At 39.2% G+C, this 21,016-nt stretch overlaps 1 protein-coding gene across 2 annotated transcripts in view; it reads right to left on the bottom strand.

The window, feature by feature from the left end:
- The window catches only part of LOC124799079 (organic cation transporter protein-like), a 147,096-nt gene that overhangs the window by 11,791 nt on the left and 114,289 nt on the right, over nucleotides 1–21,016 (bottom strand). For both annotated transcript variants that reach the window (XM_047262628.1, XM_047262620.1), the window contains exons 4-9: nucleotides 18,970–19,073; nucleotides 18,729–18,883; nucleotides 16,496–16,664; nucleotides 5,947–6,204; nucleotides 4,718–4,932; nucleotides 4,448–4,629 (exon numbers count right to left, since the gene is read on the bottom strand). In XM_047262628.1, coding sequence (XP_047118584.1) covers nucleotides 4,448–4,629; nucleotides 4,718–4,932; nucleotides 5,947–6,204; nucleotides 16,496–16,664; nucleotides 18,729–18,883; nucleotides 18,970–19,073 — 1,083 coding nt within the window. The remainder of the gene's footprint in view (nucleotides 1–4,447; nucleotides 4,630–4,717; nucleotides 4,933–5,946; nucleotides 6,205–16,495; nucleotides 16,665–18,728; nucleotides 18,884–18,969; nucleotides 19,074–21,016) is intronic.

The raw sequence follows: 21,016 nt of genomic DNA, 5'->3' as shown, positions 1-21,016 counted from the left end.
AATTTTGGATGTCCTCATTTGATAATCTGTTGAGTGATCTTGTATAAACCACCCTGTGTGATGAATTTAAAATACGGTGCACTTCCACTCAGACAGGGAAGGAGTGTAGCAGTGTAGTTCAAAGCAATCTATGTGCCTGGAGGGCACTGTCTGTGTCTAACAACAAGGTGCCATTTTGTAATCAGGAATAAGACTTTATCGGACCTACAACTGTATCGACACTTTTCTGAATAATGAAAGGGTTGACAGTGGAGAAACCTCAACCTTTGTCAGACCGAGAAACAACTAGGAACTTTGGTATGGATGGAAGAATTGTAGGTGGCCAAGACAGATCTAACTTTCTCTTGTGGGCAGAAGTTGTAGAAGTAGAGGAAACCATTGCGAAAGTATCCCCCATGATTACCAGTCTCCTAGTGGGGGCTCTCTGAGGGCACTCCCATCTTAGGTGATTGTCCACACTTCAGGTCACACCTCCCGAGAAACGGCTGTAGGGACCAATTGGCACGTTCGAAAGGTACCAGCTTAGGTAATCACCCCTCACTGGGCCTGGCCTTTCCTAGGGGGTACATACATGTCCTACTTGTCTACCTGGGGTGGGGAATTACGTGTTACTCCATCACTGGCTACGCATGGATCGGCCTTCAGACATGCACAGGGGGGAAGAAAGAAAGGGAGGAAGAAAGAAAAGAAGAGGTCTCAAATGCCTCAGTGGAGAAGAAGGTGAAGAGAAGAATCAAGGAACAAGGAAAAGAGAAGGACAAAGGGAGGACAGAAACTTTCCAGTATAGAGAGAAGAAAAGAGAAACCATATCTTACAGTCACAAGTGCCCGTCCCAGATGTAGGCACAAAACATACTCCCAAAGATAGGGAGAAGAGGAAGGGAAATGGCAAGGGGGAGGGGGGGTAAGGTGGAGGGAGGATCAAGGGGGTGGGGATCGGGGGGGTGGGGGGAGGAGCAGGGAGGGGATTGGGGGGGGGGTGATCGGGGGGGGGGGGGGGGGGGGAGGTGGAAAGAGAAGGTATGCAGGCCTTAAGGAAAGAGCTGCACTAGCTTGAGGTACCGTGCTCGCCACGCATGTATCCACAGAAGAGTTGTGGACCCCCTGGAGGGTCCAGGCAGTGAGTACACATAAGAGCAAAACTCAGATTGTTGAAATTTTGTTCATAAAATGGAAATAACTTGCCAGAATACGAGGAACAATGTCACTGTTATGGTTTACAGTATCATACTTTCTTAGACAAACAAGGAATGGAGAAAGAAGTGAAGTAGTTAGTTGTGATCTCCAAGAAAACGTCTTAACAGGTCAGACATGATTAGATACACTATCACACTTAGTCAATATAGAAAGCCCTGAATTGAAACAATAAATACCTGATTATGTGATTAAGACTTTTTTTGGTTCTTCACTTTATTATTTATTGGAAGGTACAGGGAATACTTATAGAACAGTAAGTCATATGACCAAACAGTCAATGGCCTTGTGTAAATTGAGTGTGGAGGGTGGGAGAAAGGAAAGGGAAGGGAAGGGAAAGGAAGGAAAGGAAAGGAAAGGGAAGGGAAGGGAAGGGAAGGGAAGGGAAGGGAAGGGATGTAAGGAATTCATAATGTCAGTTGCAGCAGGACTTTATGCGGAGTTAGCAGTGACAAATGAGAATGTGTGCTGGACCAGGATTCAAGTGAGGAATCTCTTGTTTACTGGCCAGCTGCATTAACCACTGAACCAGCCAGGAAGCAGTGTTTATAACAATTTCACGTACTATCTCGATATGCCCCTTGCCCGACCCACATAGCATAGTGCCACCTATCTGCAGTCCCTGTCCATTTCCTCCTTGCTCGTTACTTTGTTCCCCAAGATTCCCCCATGACATTAAACTTGTTTGTGCACTCACACTGAAGGTGGTGGATTCATAGCCCATCAAGGAAAATCAGGGATATGAATGGGTGGTGTCTGCTCTTTCGGACATGTCAGAAAGAGCAGACATTATGTGAACTCCAACATTGTGATACATGCTACGTAAATTAAAGGCAGAGGAGGGGATGAATGAAAGGAAAGGGGAGGAATTCACGGTGTCAGCTGCATAAAGACTGTGTGGAGTCAATTAACATAACATATATCACTGCTGTGGATTCTGCATAATGTCTGTTCTTTTGGCCATTCTGGAAGGAACAGACAACATACATTCATACAATTGATTCACCTTGACAGGCTTTGAATCCACCACCTTCAGCGTGAATTGACAGTCATGTTCGACCTCCACCACGAATGTCAAAGTAGCAAGCAAGGAGGACATTGATGAGAACTGTGCATTCATATAATAGTCAATGGTCTCTTAGTTCGTCTTTGTATATCAGTTTAGATTAAGTGTCCTCCGAATGTTGACTTACCTTCATCTCCATGCATCACATCCCCATTTTTCACATTAACTAGACCAGTCTAAGTATGGTCCTTTGACTCCCTATGTAAAATGTTGAAATTCATTTGGATGTGGCCTATACAACACCATTGACCAGGCAGATGATGTAGCTTTATTTTTTTCCTGTGTGTGTTTCCAAAAAGGAATAGGAAAATACCACCCAGTCTGGCCAACATAAAATTTGTCATAATTTCAACATTAAATTCTACACTTTTGAGATAAGCCTTCCTTCACGGGCAGTATTATACATCACATTCATAATTCACATCTTAAGTGAACCAGGGGTCATATTATGGTGCTAATACTACTGGGTGCTTTGAATGTCAGATAAATGCTGTTTAAATGTTAAGTGTATTTCCTTTAATAAAATATTTTGTTAATGTTAGCAATCACAGTCATATTGAATCTTATTAGATTGTCAGTTGTCTAGTAGTTGCTTCAAATTATTGTCCGTTCCTAACTGAATATTCTATTTTGATTTATAATGACAAATTTTACTCTGCAAACCAATGTTAAGTGCATGGCAGGGGTTACATCCAATTGTACTACATATTAGAGTTTCTTCCCATTCCATTTGTGTATGGAACACAAGAAGAATGACTACTCGGATGCCCCTGTACATGTTGTAACTAACCCAATTTTCTCTTTGATGTGCCTGCCGGCAGAATACATAAGGTGGGCTGTAGTATATTCCTATATCCTCAGTTATTGACATTCTTTCAACTTTGGAAACAGGATTTCATATGAAAATTGATGTATGTCTTCTAGTGTCTGCCAGTTCAGTTTTCCAATATTCTCATAATGCTCTCCCATGGGTCAAGCAAACTTGTGGCTATTGACACTGACTGCATATGTTTGATATCCCCTGTTACTCCCGTTTGGTATGATCCTCTTCCCACTTGACCACATGGTTTGTAAACAATTACATTTGCAGGTTGACTGCTTTCCCCTAGTATCTTACCTATGAATCTAAGTCATGCCACTTCATTTAACTACAACTCAGCCTACTTGACCATTCCACTTCACATCCCCACAAGCTGTTATACCCAAGTATTTGTATAAGTTGACTGATTGTAGTTGTGACCCACTTATTTTGTAGTCATAAATTAATACATTTCTGCACTTAATAAAGTGCACTATTTTACATTTGTGAACTTTTAAAGTAAGTTGTCAATCTTTGCTCCACTTTGCAATCTTATCAAGGTGGAACTGAATATTTGGTCAGGATTTTCCAGATAGTACTTCATTATAGATAACTGAAACATCTGAAAAAGTTTAAGGTTACTCTTAATATTGTCTGCCCAGTCAGTTTATCCCATTAAAAAAGTGCAAGAATCATGGAGTACAATATAGCTAATCTTCCAAGTGAGGGTGGTTAAAAATGGTCTTAGCAGTAGATTTGCATGTAACTCATAATTTATTTTAATTTTTAATATACATTTTAATTAATGCTCATTGTATGTTAACTTGGAGAGCAGAAGGATGTTTTTAGAATTTAAGTTTGTTACATTTTTATTATTGTCCTCTGTTTAAGTTCTTGGTTTTATATTTTCAAATTTTGTTACAAATATGCAAATATGCAAAGCAGTTGTTGCACGATTGTCATGGAGATGGTATGATTTTAACTTGAGACTATGTACTGAACACTGTCTTCAATTTATATACGCCACTTCATTTACATGGAACATTAAAGCGTGTTTTTCTTGCTTCTCATCTGGGTGTTTTTCATTTTACTTACCCTATCTGTTGATGGCAGTAGGCCAAGACATGTAATGCAGTAGGAATTAAATAAGTTAAGGTGTGATCTAGAGTGAAGCCAAATAATAAATTGCTAAGATAATTTTAAGTTATTGAAATGAAATTTAGAAGATGGGGTTTTGAATAATTCTGCAAGATCTATCTTATTTATATGGTCCAGCCATGAAAAAAGAGCATCTTGAGACTTACTGTATTGTACTTGAACCATCAAACATCATAAATATCCAAAATGTGTCTTTATCAGGAACTAAACATATTTGAATAATAACTCACCAGTAAGTTGATAAATGGTGCAGTCATTCCACCAGCTCGTGCTGAAGTAGAACTTGCACCAAGTGCAACATTTCGTACAACTGTGGGAAACTGTTCAGCTGTAAATATATATATTGTACCATATGAAGCAGTTACTGCCATTTTGCCTATCATTGCAAATGTCACCAGTAACCATGTCATCTCTACAGCAAAAGAGAACAGCAGCTTAGTATATCATGAGTAATAGTATCTATGTGCACTCTATATTAATACAAATACATGATGTCTCACCTCCAGGTACAGCAAGAGCAGCTAGCAGAGATACTCCTCCCAGAAGCATACAAGAACACAGAATTGATTTTCGGCCCCATTTATTGAGGGTGAACAGTAAAAAAGTATATGCAGGAACTTCTACAGCACCAGAAATAAAGAAATTTAAGTACTGGTTTCCTGCCAGGTTAGATGTGTTCCATGAAAGACCATAGTAGGCACTGTTGTTGACAAACCTGTTGCAATGGAAACAGAATAAATTTATCAAGGAAGGAGAACTCAATTTTCTGTTCTCCTTTTATGTTAGTTTACACCAGAGGATGACTGTGCTAATGAAATGGGACAGCTATGAACAAGATGACATTTAGACATTATGTTATTGTAAAAAAGGAAAGCATCATGAAAGGACAGTAACTCATGCATGAATAGTTTAGGAACACCATACAAGCAACCAAGAAAATAGTGGAATTATATACTATGACACTCAGAGTATAGAGTAAACCAAAGTCATTTAGTTCATAATCAATATGTAACTGGTTTGTTATTTGTTAATAGAAAGTATATGTAGTGGTTAGGTTAATGTTCAAATAAATTAATGTTCATGTAAAAATAAATTTAACAACTGTAGAAGCTTAGGAAGTTACTTTACTGATTTTTTAAATTGACAACCATTACCCTAATGTAATGTGCTGATGTATGGAATATTGTGGCAATTTTTTGGGATTTTGTGGCAAAAAATAAATAAATAAAAAATAAAATAAACTGAAAAAATAAAGAAGCAAATTTAGGTAATTAAACATATACTGTAATACCAGAAATCTCTTCAGTTTTAGCTTCATAAATATTATGGTAACGGGAATTGCAGATTTAAAAAATTAACATAAGTAAGGAATGGCAACCATTTACATGCACATTAATAGTGGATGATGCCTTCGCACATGAAAGAACTCAAAAAATAGCATCTCTCTCTCCCTAATCTCCACCTAGCATTCAAAAACATGAGTGAATGTCTGTGTCATGCCTGGTGACAAGCCCAGATTGCCAAATGGTTTAGGCAACTGCTCACGAAAAGCAGGAAATCTGGATTCAAGTCTTGCTCAGGCACAAATTTTTAACTGTCTCAATATATTCATTACACTTTAAATATTCTGTATTATTCATTAGCTACAGGCTTCTCTACTATGATTTTCCTACAGAATAACAAACTAATGTAATGAAAAATGATTAATATCAACATATATATTACTTACCAGTTGAAGAATATGTTGAGACATCGTTTACGAAGATTGGGATATCGCATAATGTCCAAAATTGATGGTTTTGTTACTTTAGTCTCAGGTATTGGTTTCTTCTCTGACGATGGTTTCTCATTTTCTTCAGACAACAGGCCATCAAGAACATCAGTAGGAATTTTAACTTTGTTTACTTTAGCAGCTTTTACAATAAGCTGCTGTGCTTGTTCTTTCCTTCCATTGGACAAAAGCCAGCGCGTAGACTCCGGAACAAACCTGAACAGAAAGCATTTCATGATTAGTGGACATCAACACATGCATCATTAAACAATTTAATTAAAATAAAAGAAATTTGATCAGCTGTTACAGAATCATTTAGCTGATAAAGCAGCAGTCTTCACTAAATACACTCCTGGAAATTGAAATAAGAACACCGTGAATTCATTGTCCCAGGAAGGGGAAACTTTATTGACACATTCCTGGGGTCAGATACATCACATGATCACACTGACAGAACCACAGGCACATAGACACAGGCAACAGAGCATGCACAATGTCGGCACTAGTACAGTGTATATCCACCTTTCGCAGCAATGCAGGCTGCTATTCTCCCATGGAGACGATCGTAGAGATGCTGGATGTAGTCCTGTGGAACGGCTTGCCATGCCATTTCCACCTGGCGCCTCAGTTGGACCAGCGTTCGTGCTGGACGTGCAGACTGCGTGAGACGACGCTTCATCCAGTCCCAAACATGCTCAATGGGGGACAGATCCGGAGATCTTGCTGGCCAGGGTAGTTGACTTACACCTTCTAGAGCACGTTGGGTGGCACGGGATACATGCGGACGTGCATTGTCCTGTTGGAACAGCAAGTTCCCTTGCCGGTCTAGGAATGGTAGAACGATGGGTTCGATGACGGTTTGGATGTACCGTGCACTATTCAGTGTCCCCTTGACGATCACCAGTGGTGTACGGCCAGTGTAGGAGATCGCTCCCCACACCATGATGCCGGGTGTTGGCCCTGTGTGCCTCGGTCGTATGCAGTCCTGATTGTGGCGCTCACCTGCATGGCGCCAAACACGCATACGACCATCATTGGCACCAAGGCAGAAGCGACTCTCATCGCTGAAGACGACACGTCTCCATTCGTCCCTCCATTCACGCCTGTCGCGACACCACTGGAGGGGGGTTGCACGATGTTGGGGCGTGAGCGGAAGACGGCCTAACGGTGTGCGGGACCGTAGCCCAACTTCATGGAGACGGTTGCGAATGGTCCTCGCCGATACCCCAGTAGCAACAGTGTCCCTAATTTGCTAGGAAGTGGCGGTGCGGTCCCCTACGGCACTGCGTAGGATCCTACGGTCTTGGCGTGCATCCGTGCGTCGCTGTGGTCCGGTCCCAGGTCGGCGGGCACGTGCACCTTCCGTCGACCACTGGCGACAACATCGATGTACTGTGGAGACCTCACGCCCCACGTGTTGAGCAATTCGGCGGTACGTCCACCTGGCCTCCCGCATGCACACTATACGCCCTCGCTCAAAGTCCGTCAACTGCACATATGGTTCACGTCCACGCTGTCGCGGCATGCTACCAGTGTTAAAGACTGCGATGGAGCTCCGTATGCCACGGCAAACTGGCTGACACTGACGGCGGCGGTGCACAAATGCTGCGCAGCTAGCGCCATTCGACGGCAAACACCGCGGTTCCTGGTGTGTCCGCTGTGCCGTGCGTGTGATCATTACTTGTACAGCCCTCTCGCAGTGTCTGGAGCAAGTATGGTGGGTCTGACACACCAGTGTCAATGTGTTCTTTTTTCCATTTCCAGGAGTGTATATAGCAGAAAGGTGTAGCATCCATTCTGGAAGAGTTTCAGAATGTTTCATTTATACGTGAAGATGTCAACTTTGAACAACAGCTTGCATACAGATGCAGTCTTTGGCAGTCATTCTTTGAGTTGAGATATCTCTGGAGCATTGCTCTACAGCTCAGTTTGTTCTTTGTTTTTGGAATGTGTACATGTGCTTGGCAATATGGTGTATAAAATACCGTCAATCTTATTCTGCAGTCTGCTCAGGTCTCATTACTGCCGGGAGTCTACCTGGAACTGTATGACAAGAATGCAAATGATTTTCAGAAAAATATGAGGTATACAACCAGCTGCTTCACAATGAAAAATCCTGTTCCAATTATCAACATTTTCTTGGAGAATTCTCGTTGTATGATGACTTTAATTGTGGCTTTTCAAGAGTTTTCACAACTCTGAACAAGCAGCGAATATTGTGAAAACAAGGTGATGAACTAATGCAACTTTCTCCAAGTGTCAACAACATAAAACATTTGCATGGAAAATGTTTGGCAGAGTTTGATCTTCTCAGTGACTTTAAAAATGATTCAAATCGTTCTACAACTACAAGGCAGTGTTCACATAGAAAATTCTGTGATTCCTGGAAATTCACACCCATGAAACATCATTCCAGGTACTTTTGTTAGTGCATCCATACTAGAGGTAATGTAGCCAAACCTGATAGTACAAAAATGTGGAGTCTAGCTGGCTGGGCCACACAAGAAGATTCCCAGGATTCCATCTGCATTGGATATGGTTGATGGAAATTTGTTCACCAAAGCTCTCAGATCGACAGAACAAGATACTGGCAGAAGTGAAGCTGTGAGGACTGGGCATGAGTCGTGCTTCGGTAGCTCAGATGGTAGAGCACTTGCCCGCGAAAGGCAAAGGTCCTGAGTTCGAGTCTCAGTCGGGCGCACAGTTTTAATCTGCCAGGAAGTTTCATATCAGCGCACACTCCGCTGCAGAGTGAAAACCTCATTCTGGGACAGAACAAGTAGCAAGCAGAAATGATTTTCACAGAGTTTGTGTGTGACAGTGATTTCTACCTAAACTACCTTCTTTCCATCCAGATCACCTGACAACATGGTTTGCCATCACAGAAATCGTCCTTTACAACCACAGCATAGTGGAAGGTTCTTTGAAGGTTTGTGCATTATTCATCAATATTTGTGAAATGCTTATATTATTAGTGATGTGCTACAACTGATGCCTGCCACTGGCAAATCTAATATGGTAAAAGCAACCTTGCCCCAGTGATTAACTCAGTCATGACAGAAGCAGAGAAATTGGGCAACAGAATGCGTTAATCAGTTTTGGAGACACTTAAGGGAGCTGATAGACCTAGAAAACATGCCAGACAGCATGCTTTTGACACTTTGCTTAAAGAAGTTACTACCACATACAGTGGGGTCAAAAAATGTACACAGTTTTTGATAGTCAATATTAATGGAACAAAATGGTATATCATTACAATTCTTACTTGGGAGGGAGGTTATTTTATGTCTTGAAAGTGGCTCTCATTAGCAGACAGACAATGCCAGTGTCACTGACTGCATGACAACCAGCTAGCTGTCTGTTCCAATGAATGGCCACTGGCAAACTGTGGCCAAGAAACAAGTGGACCACCCTGTTGCTGAACACATTGCCAAACATGATATCCTTCATTTCAATGACTGCTTCACAGCCTGTGCCATATGGATCCTTCCCACCAACACCAGCTTTTCTAAACTGTGCAGGTGGAAACTTCCCTGCAATACATCCTACTTTGCCATAACCCTCCTGGCCTCAGCCTTTGTTAGTCACTGTCCTCACCCATCCAGCCCCTTCTCTGTTCCCATTCCAGCACTACACAGCCGTCATTCCACCGGGTCACACCCAGTCTTTTCATTGCTCTACTTTTCTGCTAATTCCCTCCCCCCCCCCCTCCCCACCACTCCCCTGCCCCCTGTCTAACCTGCAGCACTGTCCGCCAACCTCACCATACTAACCCTCCCCCTCCCTATCCCAACCTCCTCTTTATCCCTATCCAGTCACCACTCCCATCATGCACAGGTGCTGCTGCTCGCAGTGGGGTTTCAATTGCCCGAGACTGCAGTTGAGTGTGTGAGTTGTGTTTGCATGTCTGCGACTCAGCATCTCCACTATATGGTGAGTAGCAACTTTCCTTCTCATAATATTGTTACATTCCATCCCGGATTTTCCATTGTTTGATTAAATTTGATGGAATAGCTACATGCACAATGGACATTTAGACTACACAAAACAATCACCTTGCATTTGACAATTGACATGAATGAGGTGATATCAGGTGCAGATTTCTTAAGACAGTTCAACCTCTCTTCCGAACTAGCAAATGGCAAAGTTCAGCCAATGACAGGCATAATTGGCAGACCATCTACACATACTTGCATGAGGTCTGCAGATTCCAGAGCAGGTGCGGCTCGTAATTAACGGCTCTGAGGCGGAGCCACCCCAAAATATATGTTAAAGTAAATTTCGCAAGAACTTATTACATAATTTAAATTATCAGGACGAATTTCGCATATTTCCCAGTCCGATTAAAATAACGACGGTCAACGTTTTTGGAACTGTTTGTATCGACAGATGTTTTCCATACGGTTAGTAGTGTTTAGGCTGCGCCTTGGAACGTCTGTAAGCTGCATGTAGTAGCAGTTTGGGGGTGTGGCTTCTGCATAGTACTGCTCTTTATGGGCAACCCGAAGGCTCAGAGCTTGCAGCCTATGGGTGTCATACTAACAACCACATGTTTTCACGTTCCACTATCTATGTAATAAAGGATTGTAGAGTGGCCGAAACTTCGCTATCCAATCTCTGTCTCTGCACGCTTCAATGGGTCATTAATCGACGTTTAGTATTATTGTTTTGATAATGTTTTATGTAGTTGTTTTGTTTCTGCCACTGGCTATTTTATCTACATTTAGAATAAGTTTGCAAATACTCCGCCAGAGTGCACTAGACTACAGTAACATAACAGTACTGCCATCTAGCAAGAGTTTCATAAATGATTAGAGGACAAAGCGCGTGAAATTTGTCCTGTTACTTTACTTTCCTTGCTTGCTGATGCTGACTGCTTTTGTTGATACGATGTGATATTAGCAAGTTTCTTTTTCGGAGTGTATTTTGAAAGATTTTAGCGAGTTTTACTTGCTTGTGAATATCTGTGACATACCGCGAGTGTGAACTCAGCGCAATATGAATTCAGTGTGCAATTTAATAGGTAAAAACTTGGAACACGGCCATAGGATGAAAGTGAAAGAACTTGGTGCACCCAGGCCCGATCTAACGATCAATCAAGAACAGAAACAGTGCAAATCTAGGCAAGGATACAAACGCAGTTTTAATAGAGCAATGTACGATGCAGCTGAGTGGTTGTGAAGTGAAAAATGCATTTTTCTGTTTCACCTGTCTTCTTACAAATAGTACTGATAGTGCCTGGACTGAAACTGGTATCACTGACTTAAAGAATTTTCACGCAAAGGTGAAAAAAACATAATTCCAGTGAAAAACATTTAAATGGTTTAATTGAGTTTTCAATGCTAGGGAAAGTGGACATTATGTGCCAATTAGACAGTGCTTACCGCCGTAATATAAAGATATATAATGAAAATGTATCAAAAAATCGGTATATTCTGGGTAAACTGATGGACTGTATTAAATTTTGCAGCTTGCCTTAAGGGGCCACGACGAAACAGAAGATTCCAAAAACCCAGGAATTTTTCGAGGATTAGTCAATCTTATGGCAGAACTGGACTGCGTCTTGAAGCAGCACATTGAGAAATCAGAAAACCGTGTTTTCTTAGACCTATCGAACACAATTCTAAATGAACTCCTGGAATCAATTTATGAGGTAATATGGCAGTTGCACAGATTGCTCATGCCATCCCATCACAGCACAAGACCTGTGACATCACCAAAACATCACAGTACCGTCATGCAAACTCGTAAACTGCAAGCTTTGGAGGTAAACCACAATAAACGCCTTAAGTTTAGAAATGAAAACACCAAAAATATTAAGCAGCTGCAAAGTTAACATTCATCGCATTAAAGACCTCTCCGAAACGTGTCTTTTCATATGATTTGCTGCAAAGTGTCAGAAAATGTAATGATGATGTATAAAAACACTAACTAAAGATTTTAACTCGAAGTTAGCTTCTAATGATATTTAATACCTGATTATAGACCATACAGTACGTAAAATTGTGGGTAGAGAGTGATCTGCCCATCCCCCTCCCCCTGAATTCTTAGTTGTTTATGTCAGACTAATCTGTAGCGTAACCCGAGGTCTATGTTAGCTCTAATCGATAAATGCCGCAGCCTTCTCCAGTATAGAAACCACGAGCCGCACCTGTTCCAGAGCATTTACTAATCACCAGCTAAAGACTATTTGCCATTCTTTGAAACAATTTGGATGCCATGAGTAGGAAGTACAAAGACAAAAAAGAAGAGAAACAAGAATTATATGACAAAAACCAAGATTTACAATCCAAATTATCTTCCAAAACAAGAGTCTTGAATGCTGCTAAAATGTGAACAGGAAAACTGAAGAAGATAAGTGCTCATCCCAGAAAAATCTTCTGTCGGTCACTTGCAGAAGGAAGTTGTAACAAATGTAGTTGACATATGTGAACAATCAGTGCAGAATATATCAGATGGAATTCATGTGAGAAGAAGGAACCTAGTTTGGTCCAGCACAAGGCACAAACAACTAACAAGGAATCACACTACATAATGCAGGTCACCATCGCAAATGCAAATAATGGTGTACATGCTATCATTTCCAATACTATTAGTAACTCTAATGTTACAAGGACAAAGAGCTGCAAGACAAAACCACAATCCAACATCAGTCACTTATCATTGGAGGATGCCTAAAAAGTTCTACAGTGTCTGAGACAGTAAGATGCCAACCAAAACCATCCTTCATTCTAAGGGTGGGTTCACAGGAACACCCCCTCCTCCCAGCCAAACTGTCTTTGTGCCTCTGTCAATGTCACATGGAATTGGAGGACACCAAACTTCCATCTTACCTGTGAAAAATGGTGCAGTAGGTTTCCTTTGCAAGCCCCTAGCCACAAAAATTAGTCAGAAGTGGATGTTAAAGAAATGGTCCAGTTGTGCTCTGCTTTGTAGTCTGCCACAGCAAGGTTGGTCACACTCAGGCACAGTGGTTCTAATGCCATCACCAGCCTTTCCCAGGAGCACTCTGCACTGGAGGAGGAGGAGGAGGAGGAGGAGGAAGAGGAGGAGATCGGGGACTTCACCTCCAAACAACAACTTCTTGTGTACAGTCATAGTGTGCAGTTATCTTTGGCACACATTCTTTGAGTTGAGATATATCTCTGGAGTTTTTCTCTACAGTTTAGTTTGTTCTTTGGTTTTGGTGTGTGATAATGTATTCTGCATGTGTTCAGCAATATTACAAATAAAATACCATCAATCTTATTTCACAGTCTGCTCAAGTGTCATTACTACAACCAACTTACCTGGGATCCCACCTGCATATTGAATACATGTTCTAAGGATTCAATGAAATCTGATACCCAGGCAAATACAAAATCGATCTCATAGCATTAATCTACCTCTTCCTACCATCTAAACTCTACAAAAGATATTATTGGTGTTAGTGGTGTATGTGAAATACTAAGGACAAGATAAAAGTACCACTCTGGCATAAAGTTTTATTCTCTCAGCACATAGAATAGAATAGTAGTTTATTATCTTATAACATACCATTTTAAACCATTGACTTAATGTACAGGAGACTCATCGAAACACAAAAACTGGTTTACAATTTTCCTAATAATACAAGTAATATAACATACAGCACTGAATAATTACTTAATTAAGCACTTAATAATTTTTTTCAAAAGCAACAAACTTTTAAAGATTAGCAGTCCTAAGCACTTTCTCCCTCCTGCTCAAATTTTCAGGTTGTCGTTTATGAATTCCTCGACTGAGTAGTAACATTTCTGCACTAGTTTCTCATCTAAGGACTTTTCAGTGTTTCTAAATTTATGCTGACTAATTCTCTTCCTTTCACTTTGTAATAAATTTTCATACCCATATAATGTGGAGTTTGAGCATAAAGTTTTAAATGGTGGGTGGGAAGCATAAAATTATTTTGATTTCTGGTGTTGTAATCATATTGAAAATGATTTGCTACGAATAAATCAAGGTTACTGTGTGAAAAGATAATCAGCTCATATATGTATAGTGAGGGAACATTCAATGTACTTAGATTTTTTAGGAGTTGGTGACATGATTTTCTTTGCCCTACATTGTGCATATTTCTAATGATGGTTTTCTGAAGTTTTAGTATTCGATACATATGGTTTGAGTCACCCCAAAATATAATTCCATACCTTATTACTGACTCAAAGTAGCTGTGATATACTTCTTATGCCCATACTGGTAGCATGAACAATATCCTCATTGCAAATACTAGGCTATTTAATTTATTTGCAAGGTACTTTATCTGTGATCCCCATGATAGATTTTTATCTAGTTGCATGCATAGGAATTTCACACAGCTACCATCCTGCAAATCCTGGTTTCTGTGACTGACCTGAATATAATTTAATTTTGTTTGCTTTCTTTTAAACTGCATTAACTGAGTCTTTTCCAAGTTTAATTTTAACTTGTTTAAATCAAACCAGGTCTCTAATTTTTCTAAAGTATGTGATACAATTTGCGGAATTTGATCAGTACTGTTACGTTCAATGATTAAAGATGTGTCATCTGCAAATAAAACTGATAGACACTCAATATTAAGTGGCAGATCATTTGTGTAAAACAAAAACAGAATGGGACCTAAGACAGAACCTTGGGGTACTTCATGTGAAACCGTTTTCCATTTTGAAGTACTTGTTCCTCTCTCTGATGTTATAACCACTCTTTGTCTTTGTTTAGTTAGATAGGACTGAAACCATCTAATACTGTGTCCCCAATTCCATACTTTTCCAGTTTAGAGAGTAGCAAGGAATGATTCACACTATCAAAGGCCTTTGATAAGTCACAAAAAATTCCTGTGGCATGCAGTGAGATGTCTAGCGATGAGCTAATTTTATCAACAAAATTATTTGTAGTAGATACTTAATGGTTTACCTCTCATGTTGCTGTGAAAAATTTAGTCTGATAACAGCCGCTAAGATGTGGCTAAGCTGTTCTGTGACATGTTCTTTACCAGGGAATTATAATTCAATCTTTTTATGCAATTATCTATGCAAAAGTGTTTCTATGAAATTTTAAAACCAGAAAAGTGGTACTGGCAGATTTGAATTATGGCATGTGTGCTGCTGCACACCCAGACAGCTGAGGCAGTACAAATGGCACTAAAAAAAAAGGCAGTATCTAGGTTTGAATCTTGATTTGGCATATGGTTTTAATCCATCACGAAGATTCTTGCTTACTTACATTGGTAACCAAATAAACATTACATGATACATATTATAAAAGGAGAGACAAAAGAAGATAACAAATTTCAAAAATTAGAATTCTCTTCATTAATGCATAAAACTAGTAGCAACAGCTAATTTTCATCTTCTTATATAGCGCGTTCAGAAAGTTGCTGTGTACTGGACTATGAATCTGGATTATGTTGGAAGTTTGAAACAAAGTTCACAGTGATTTTTTTTTTAATTTGTTCTGCTGTTGTGCAGCATTTCAGTGTGTGGTTCATTGGATGAAAGCTATTAAATGTGATGTGTACTGCTTTGATGTTCAATTTGTTTTTAAATTATGGTGCTTTCAACTGAGGAACATATTTTTCTTGTTGAGCACATATTTCAAAAAGGTGATAAATAAAGGAGGCATTTGCTAAAAAATTACCAGAAACAGCTGTCCCTCATTGTAATGTGGTTCATTGACTTACTGAGAAATTTGGAGAGAGAGTCTCAGTATTAGATATCAAATGAACTGTAAGATCACCTAAACTAAACGCTCATATAAAATGACAGCTGTGCAATAAATGAAAGGTGCAGATCATGAAGATTGAATCTGTTACTGCAAATGGTTTACAAATGTCTTTAATTGAAAGGATTACCACCTTCTGTAAAGATGAGGGATGGTTCCACCTCTCTGGTCATGTTAACACACGATTATAGCCAATGGAGAATCCTCATACGGTGCTTCAAATGCCATTGCGATTACCAGAAAACTGCAATATACAGATAGCACGCTATTGGACCTTTATTTTTTGAAGGAACCATGAACACTATTGTTTAAAGCTCCACAAGTTCATTGGCCAGCTAAAGGAAGATGAAATCAGCTACTTGTGGTCTCAATAAGATGGCACTACTGTACACACAGCTAACAACACTATGCATCTATTCTATAGCCCCCACAATTGCCACATTGTACTCCACAGTTTCTTCTTTGGAGAGCAGCAGAAATTGTAGTGTGTTGCAGTGACCTATGCATGCTTTGTGGCTAAAAACTGAAATAATTGCATATATGAGAAGCATGTCACAATCAGATCTGCAGAAACTGTTTTTGAATAACATTAAGTAGGTTCAAGATTGCTTAGCCACCTGTTGACATCATTTCCAATATATGACGTAACTACACAGCAGCTTTCTGAACACCCTGTATTTTCATTATCCAGAGACCCTTAGGGTACGGAGTCACTGCAACTTCCATTTATTTAATTTAGTATGCTAGTGCAAGAGAAAACCAATTCTGTAAATTGTCAAAATCCACTTACCACCAGTAGGACAGAAAGAATACAGATGGAAGTGTGAATGCTAATTGCAACATTCTCCAATCTGGTATGAGGTAAGCTAACAAAGCTGTCAGTACATATCCAAACGTGAAGAAAAACTGACATGCCACACCAGCAAAAAGCCGCCTAGATGGTCCAACCATTTCCATTGCTGCAATGTGAAAAATACTACAGTTTCTTGATATTAATAACATTTTTATTAGTACTAAAACTGACAATACAGAAGGAATTATGAATAAAGATACAATACCAGACATACACAAAATTTAACAAATCCTGTATTTCCTTCTATAAATAACACCTCTTACTTAATGAAATAAAAATTAATTTCAACTTGACAGACAAATTGTGAATCTTACTTTAGTTTGGGTCCATTCTTATGTATGTAAAAAAAAAAAGCTGTATTATTACATTCACTTAATGTTTCTGAATCTCTGTCCTTTTTCTTTTTGTGTCTACAGGTATAAAAAGTTATATCAAAAGGAATATTGCTATCATAGCTACATTTTTCTCTTCCTTTTTCCTGTAAAGGTAACAATATATGATTCTGACAAAGAATTAACCCTATACTTGTGCAAGTAAATATATTATGACAAATCTCAGTACATCATTTAAAATACTTTCATTGTAATACCATTCCATTATCTTTGATTTTATATTTCGAGCCTCTAGTTAGTAATTTTATTCTGGAAGACTTCATTTATTGTTGAAGATTAGAATTAGTGGACCCTTTATGCCAGATTTGGAATTTTTGTCTGAATTCTAAAGTTACATGCTGGCAGGCGACATCACCTAGTGCAGAGGAATAGTGTGCTCAAAACATTGCTGCATAGGGTTCATGCACTCTCCAGCAATGAGAGTCTCAACCAATGTCTGAGATCTGTTTTCTGGAAGAATGGATACACACAGTAGCAGATTTGGAGTGCACTGTTTCCTACTCTGACTGTAGAACTAGCAGAAACAAAAGAGAAACCTCAAGAGAATGCAGTCATTACCATTCATTCCATTTTTTGGCACACTATTCGGAAAGATAGGATGAATTCATTCAAAATGGGAAATGAAGACTGTGCTCCATCCACCAGTTAAAAACATGAGCACTGCATAGTAGTGTCAAGGATGACATCACATTACAGAAGTCCGGTGTCTATCAGGTCCTCTGCCAATAACATATGACATAAGCAGATCAGACAGTGTACACTGGTAAGGGTTGTTGCTGACAACACCTACAGCACACAAAACTGCAGCCTCCTAACAAGTCAATAGTTGTGGAACATTGCCTAACGTAATTTCAGAATTACATGGAACGGATTACAACAATACAACAGTTCTGACACACATATAATGTCTGGGACAGTTCATTAAAGAAATTTATTGAGATTCAAGTATGGGAACTGCTAATCAATCTTGACAGCACTAACATCCTTAGCAAGGCCTGATTAAAAAGACGAAGAAGATAATGAACTGACATTGTGGACAGGTGGAGCAACAGCAAAATCAAAAGTGCAGATGTTGGCAGCACGCTCCCTGGTCATGTGAGTGACAAGTTGGGAGGGGCGGGAGGAGGCACGGGAAGGGGGGAAGAGAGAAAAGCGCACTGCACCAGGTCATAAGTGGTCAGTTCATCAGCGTACCTAATGATGGCAAAGTGGTTGCTTGCCATAAAATTGTACCTGTTGGGCAAAGGCATCTGAATGTTCAACTGTAAACTATTTTGCCAGTGTTTCAAATACGTAAAAATCTTGCACACTTATATTTAAATGACCCAGTAATCTTTATAGATGTAAGGGTTTAACAAAATCCATTGAGAGTTTGCTATTCACTGACCACCCTCTCAACTTTTTAGAATTTTATTTCTTACTTAATATTATAAAATTTGTATGCTGTCGACCTCTTTTTGATACTGCTCATAAATAATGAGTTCTCTTGCTGAAATACAAACAATGGAAGGAGGAAACCATTCAATTTATTATAAAAATCTTGAGGGATCAACATTTGCATAAGCAAGATTTTATGTGCTTATTGAACTATATGATGAGTTGTTACTCTTTATTTCTTCCATTATTCGTATTACACTCAGGCCTGTCCATCATCATATTGAATTCTATTTGTAGTTAATTCATGAATCTTCAGGGAACATTTTTCCCAAAAACTAAGGCACACTTAGTTTTCAGAGACGGAAAAAAATTTGTAGTCTATTCTTATGAACGGTACATACCAATAACATAGCCAATTAAGAAAACTCCTGAAGCAGTCATGCCAACAACCAGTCTGAATATCATGAAGAAAATATACTGTGGTGAAACAGATACCAGTATTCCACCAAGAATCTGTAGCACCAAAGCAATAACAAATATCGGTTTTCGTCCATATCTGAAACAAAAAATGCAATTAAGTGGCATTAATATCACTATCCTTCATGAAATTACATCTACATTCATTAGCAAGATGTTTCTTACCTATCAGAAAGAAAACCAAATCCAAACGAGCCTATCATGTCACCAAGCATAAACATTGAGTCTGCTGTGGCACGTAGCCAGGCACTGTCACATACTAAGTCCCACTGAAAAGCAAGAAAACATTTATGTCAGATACCATCCTTCATAATTACACCACAGGACCTTAACAAAATTCAGTTGTCTATTGAGTAAAAAATATCAAAGGCAATTACAGACATTATGTCTGAAGTTATTTTGCACTAATCTGAACTTAGTTATAAAGTTCTTTGACAGAAATCTTTGTCCATTTAGAAACACTTCTTATTTAAGAACAATGTGATCAACTCTTGTTTGTATAGGGACTTTTCAAGTTATTTGAACAAGAACTGGTTGGAATATGAGAAACAACATCAAACAACACCTCACATTATATGAAAACGACAACTATTCATTCAATGACTGTTCTGCAGATGTAAAATACAGTGAAGATAATTGAAAATTATGAGTGATGGAAAATCTGAGATGATTTGATCCAGACAGCAGCTGCAAATTCTGAACTGTACTTGACCCAACCACACAGGGGAAAAAAAAAACCCACACACACAGACAGACACACACACACACACACACAAATGATTGATTTGTGTGTAATAATGGAATTAATTCAATGAGAAATGTGTTGCAGGTGAAATGATAATGGCCTCATATGACATTGGCAAGAAATCAAATCCAAGCCCTAATTTCTTGTATTTAACATACTCTTCAAAGGAAAGATGGAACATTAATGTTTATTGTCTCATCAATGAGGAGATCATTAGAGAGAGTACTTATTGAAGTTGGGTAAGGATGGGGCATGAAATCAGCTGCATCTTTTTCAAAGGAATCATCCCAGAATTTTTCTTAATTGATTATAAGAAACCATCTGTATGGCCATTAGCTCTGCTCCTCTGAAATGCGAGTCCAGTGCCTTGAGCACTGTGCCATCCCACTAGCCTCTATCTTCCAAGTCAGGTATGCAAATTATCTAGAACCATTTATCAGAGACAGCATGAGAGTCAACAGCTTCAGTTAAAAATGTCAAATTATAATGAAGCCATGTCTGTGGTTCCTGGAATCCTTTTTTTTCCAAATTAGTAGAAATAGTAAATTTAATTCGTTTTCCTCTCTTGCATCTTGCAAATACTTGTCTTTGTTGGATGGAAAAATAAAAAATTCACAACATTTCAAATAAAATATGGGTCTACATGGATATGATCATATCTTCTCCTGCTTACTGATGAAATTTTCAGTATGTGCTGAAATGCTTTCTTTGACTTTGGAACATATACTATCTGTTATTCAAAGTTTGCCTGATATTTCCTGTGTGGTGCATCAATTGAATGATCATCATTCTTCTTTCTGGTAATCAACAATTTCAGTTGATCTGATCCGTAAGCCATCGTTTTTTCCATCAATGGCCAATATTCTGTTGCAATAATTTGGTTATTTCTGCTTGAGAGTGGTCCTTTCCCTTTTTTCACAGTTTTGTTTACCTTCCCTTCTTCAGTGGACTGTGTGTTATTGAAGTTATATTTTCATTTAAACTTGGAATGATAGACTTGGAGGATTAAAAGTTGTGCTGTGCTTCAAAGTGCTGATATTCCTCAACTTTTTACAGTATTTCACTTGTTATTTTGAAGAATGAACCAAATATTATTCTTACCAGATCGACGACCACCACCACCATCATAATAGAATTTTCATTGTTTGGAGCTCACAATATGGTTTGTGATACTTTACTGAATCATAGTTTCATCTGTATTTTGTCTGCCTGCTTAGCTGGGTGGTAACATGCTTGCTTCCCATGCAAGTGGGCCCGAGTTTGATTCCCAGCCGGGTTGGAGATTTTCTCTGCTTGGGGACTGGGTGTTATCATCATTTCAGCCTCATCACCAGTGTGCAAGTTGTCCAATGTGGCGTCAAATGAAATAACACTTCCACTTGGCAGCCAAACTTCCCCAAATTGGGGCCTCCTAGCCATTGATTCCATGTGCTCATTTTCATTTTACCTGTCTTTTTGTGATTTCTG

This window comes from Schistocerca piceifrons, chromosome 1 (genome assembly GCF_021461385.2).
Source record: "Schistocerca piceifrons isolate TAMUIC-IGC-003096 chromosome 1, iqSchPice1.1, whole genome shotgun sequence".
NCBI lineage: Eukaryota > Metazoa > Arthropoda > Insecta > Orthoptera > Acrididae > Schistocerca > Schistocerca piceifrons.
The sequence above is the reverse complement of the archived record's forward strand: the minus strand, read 5'-3'. Positions and strand labels throughout refer to the sequence as shown.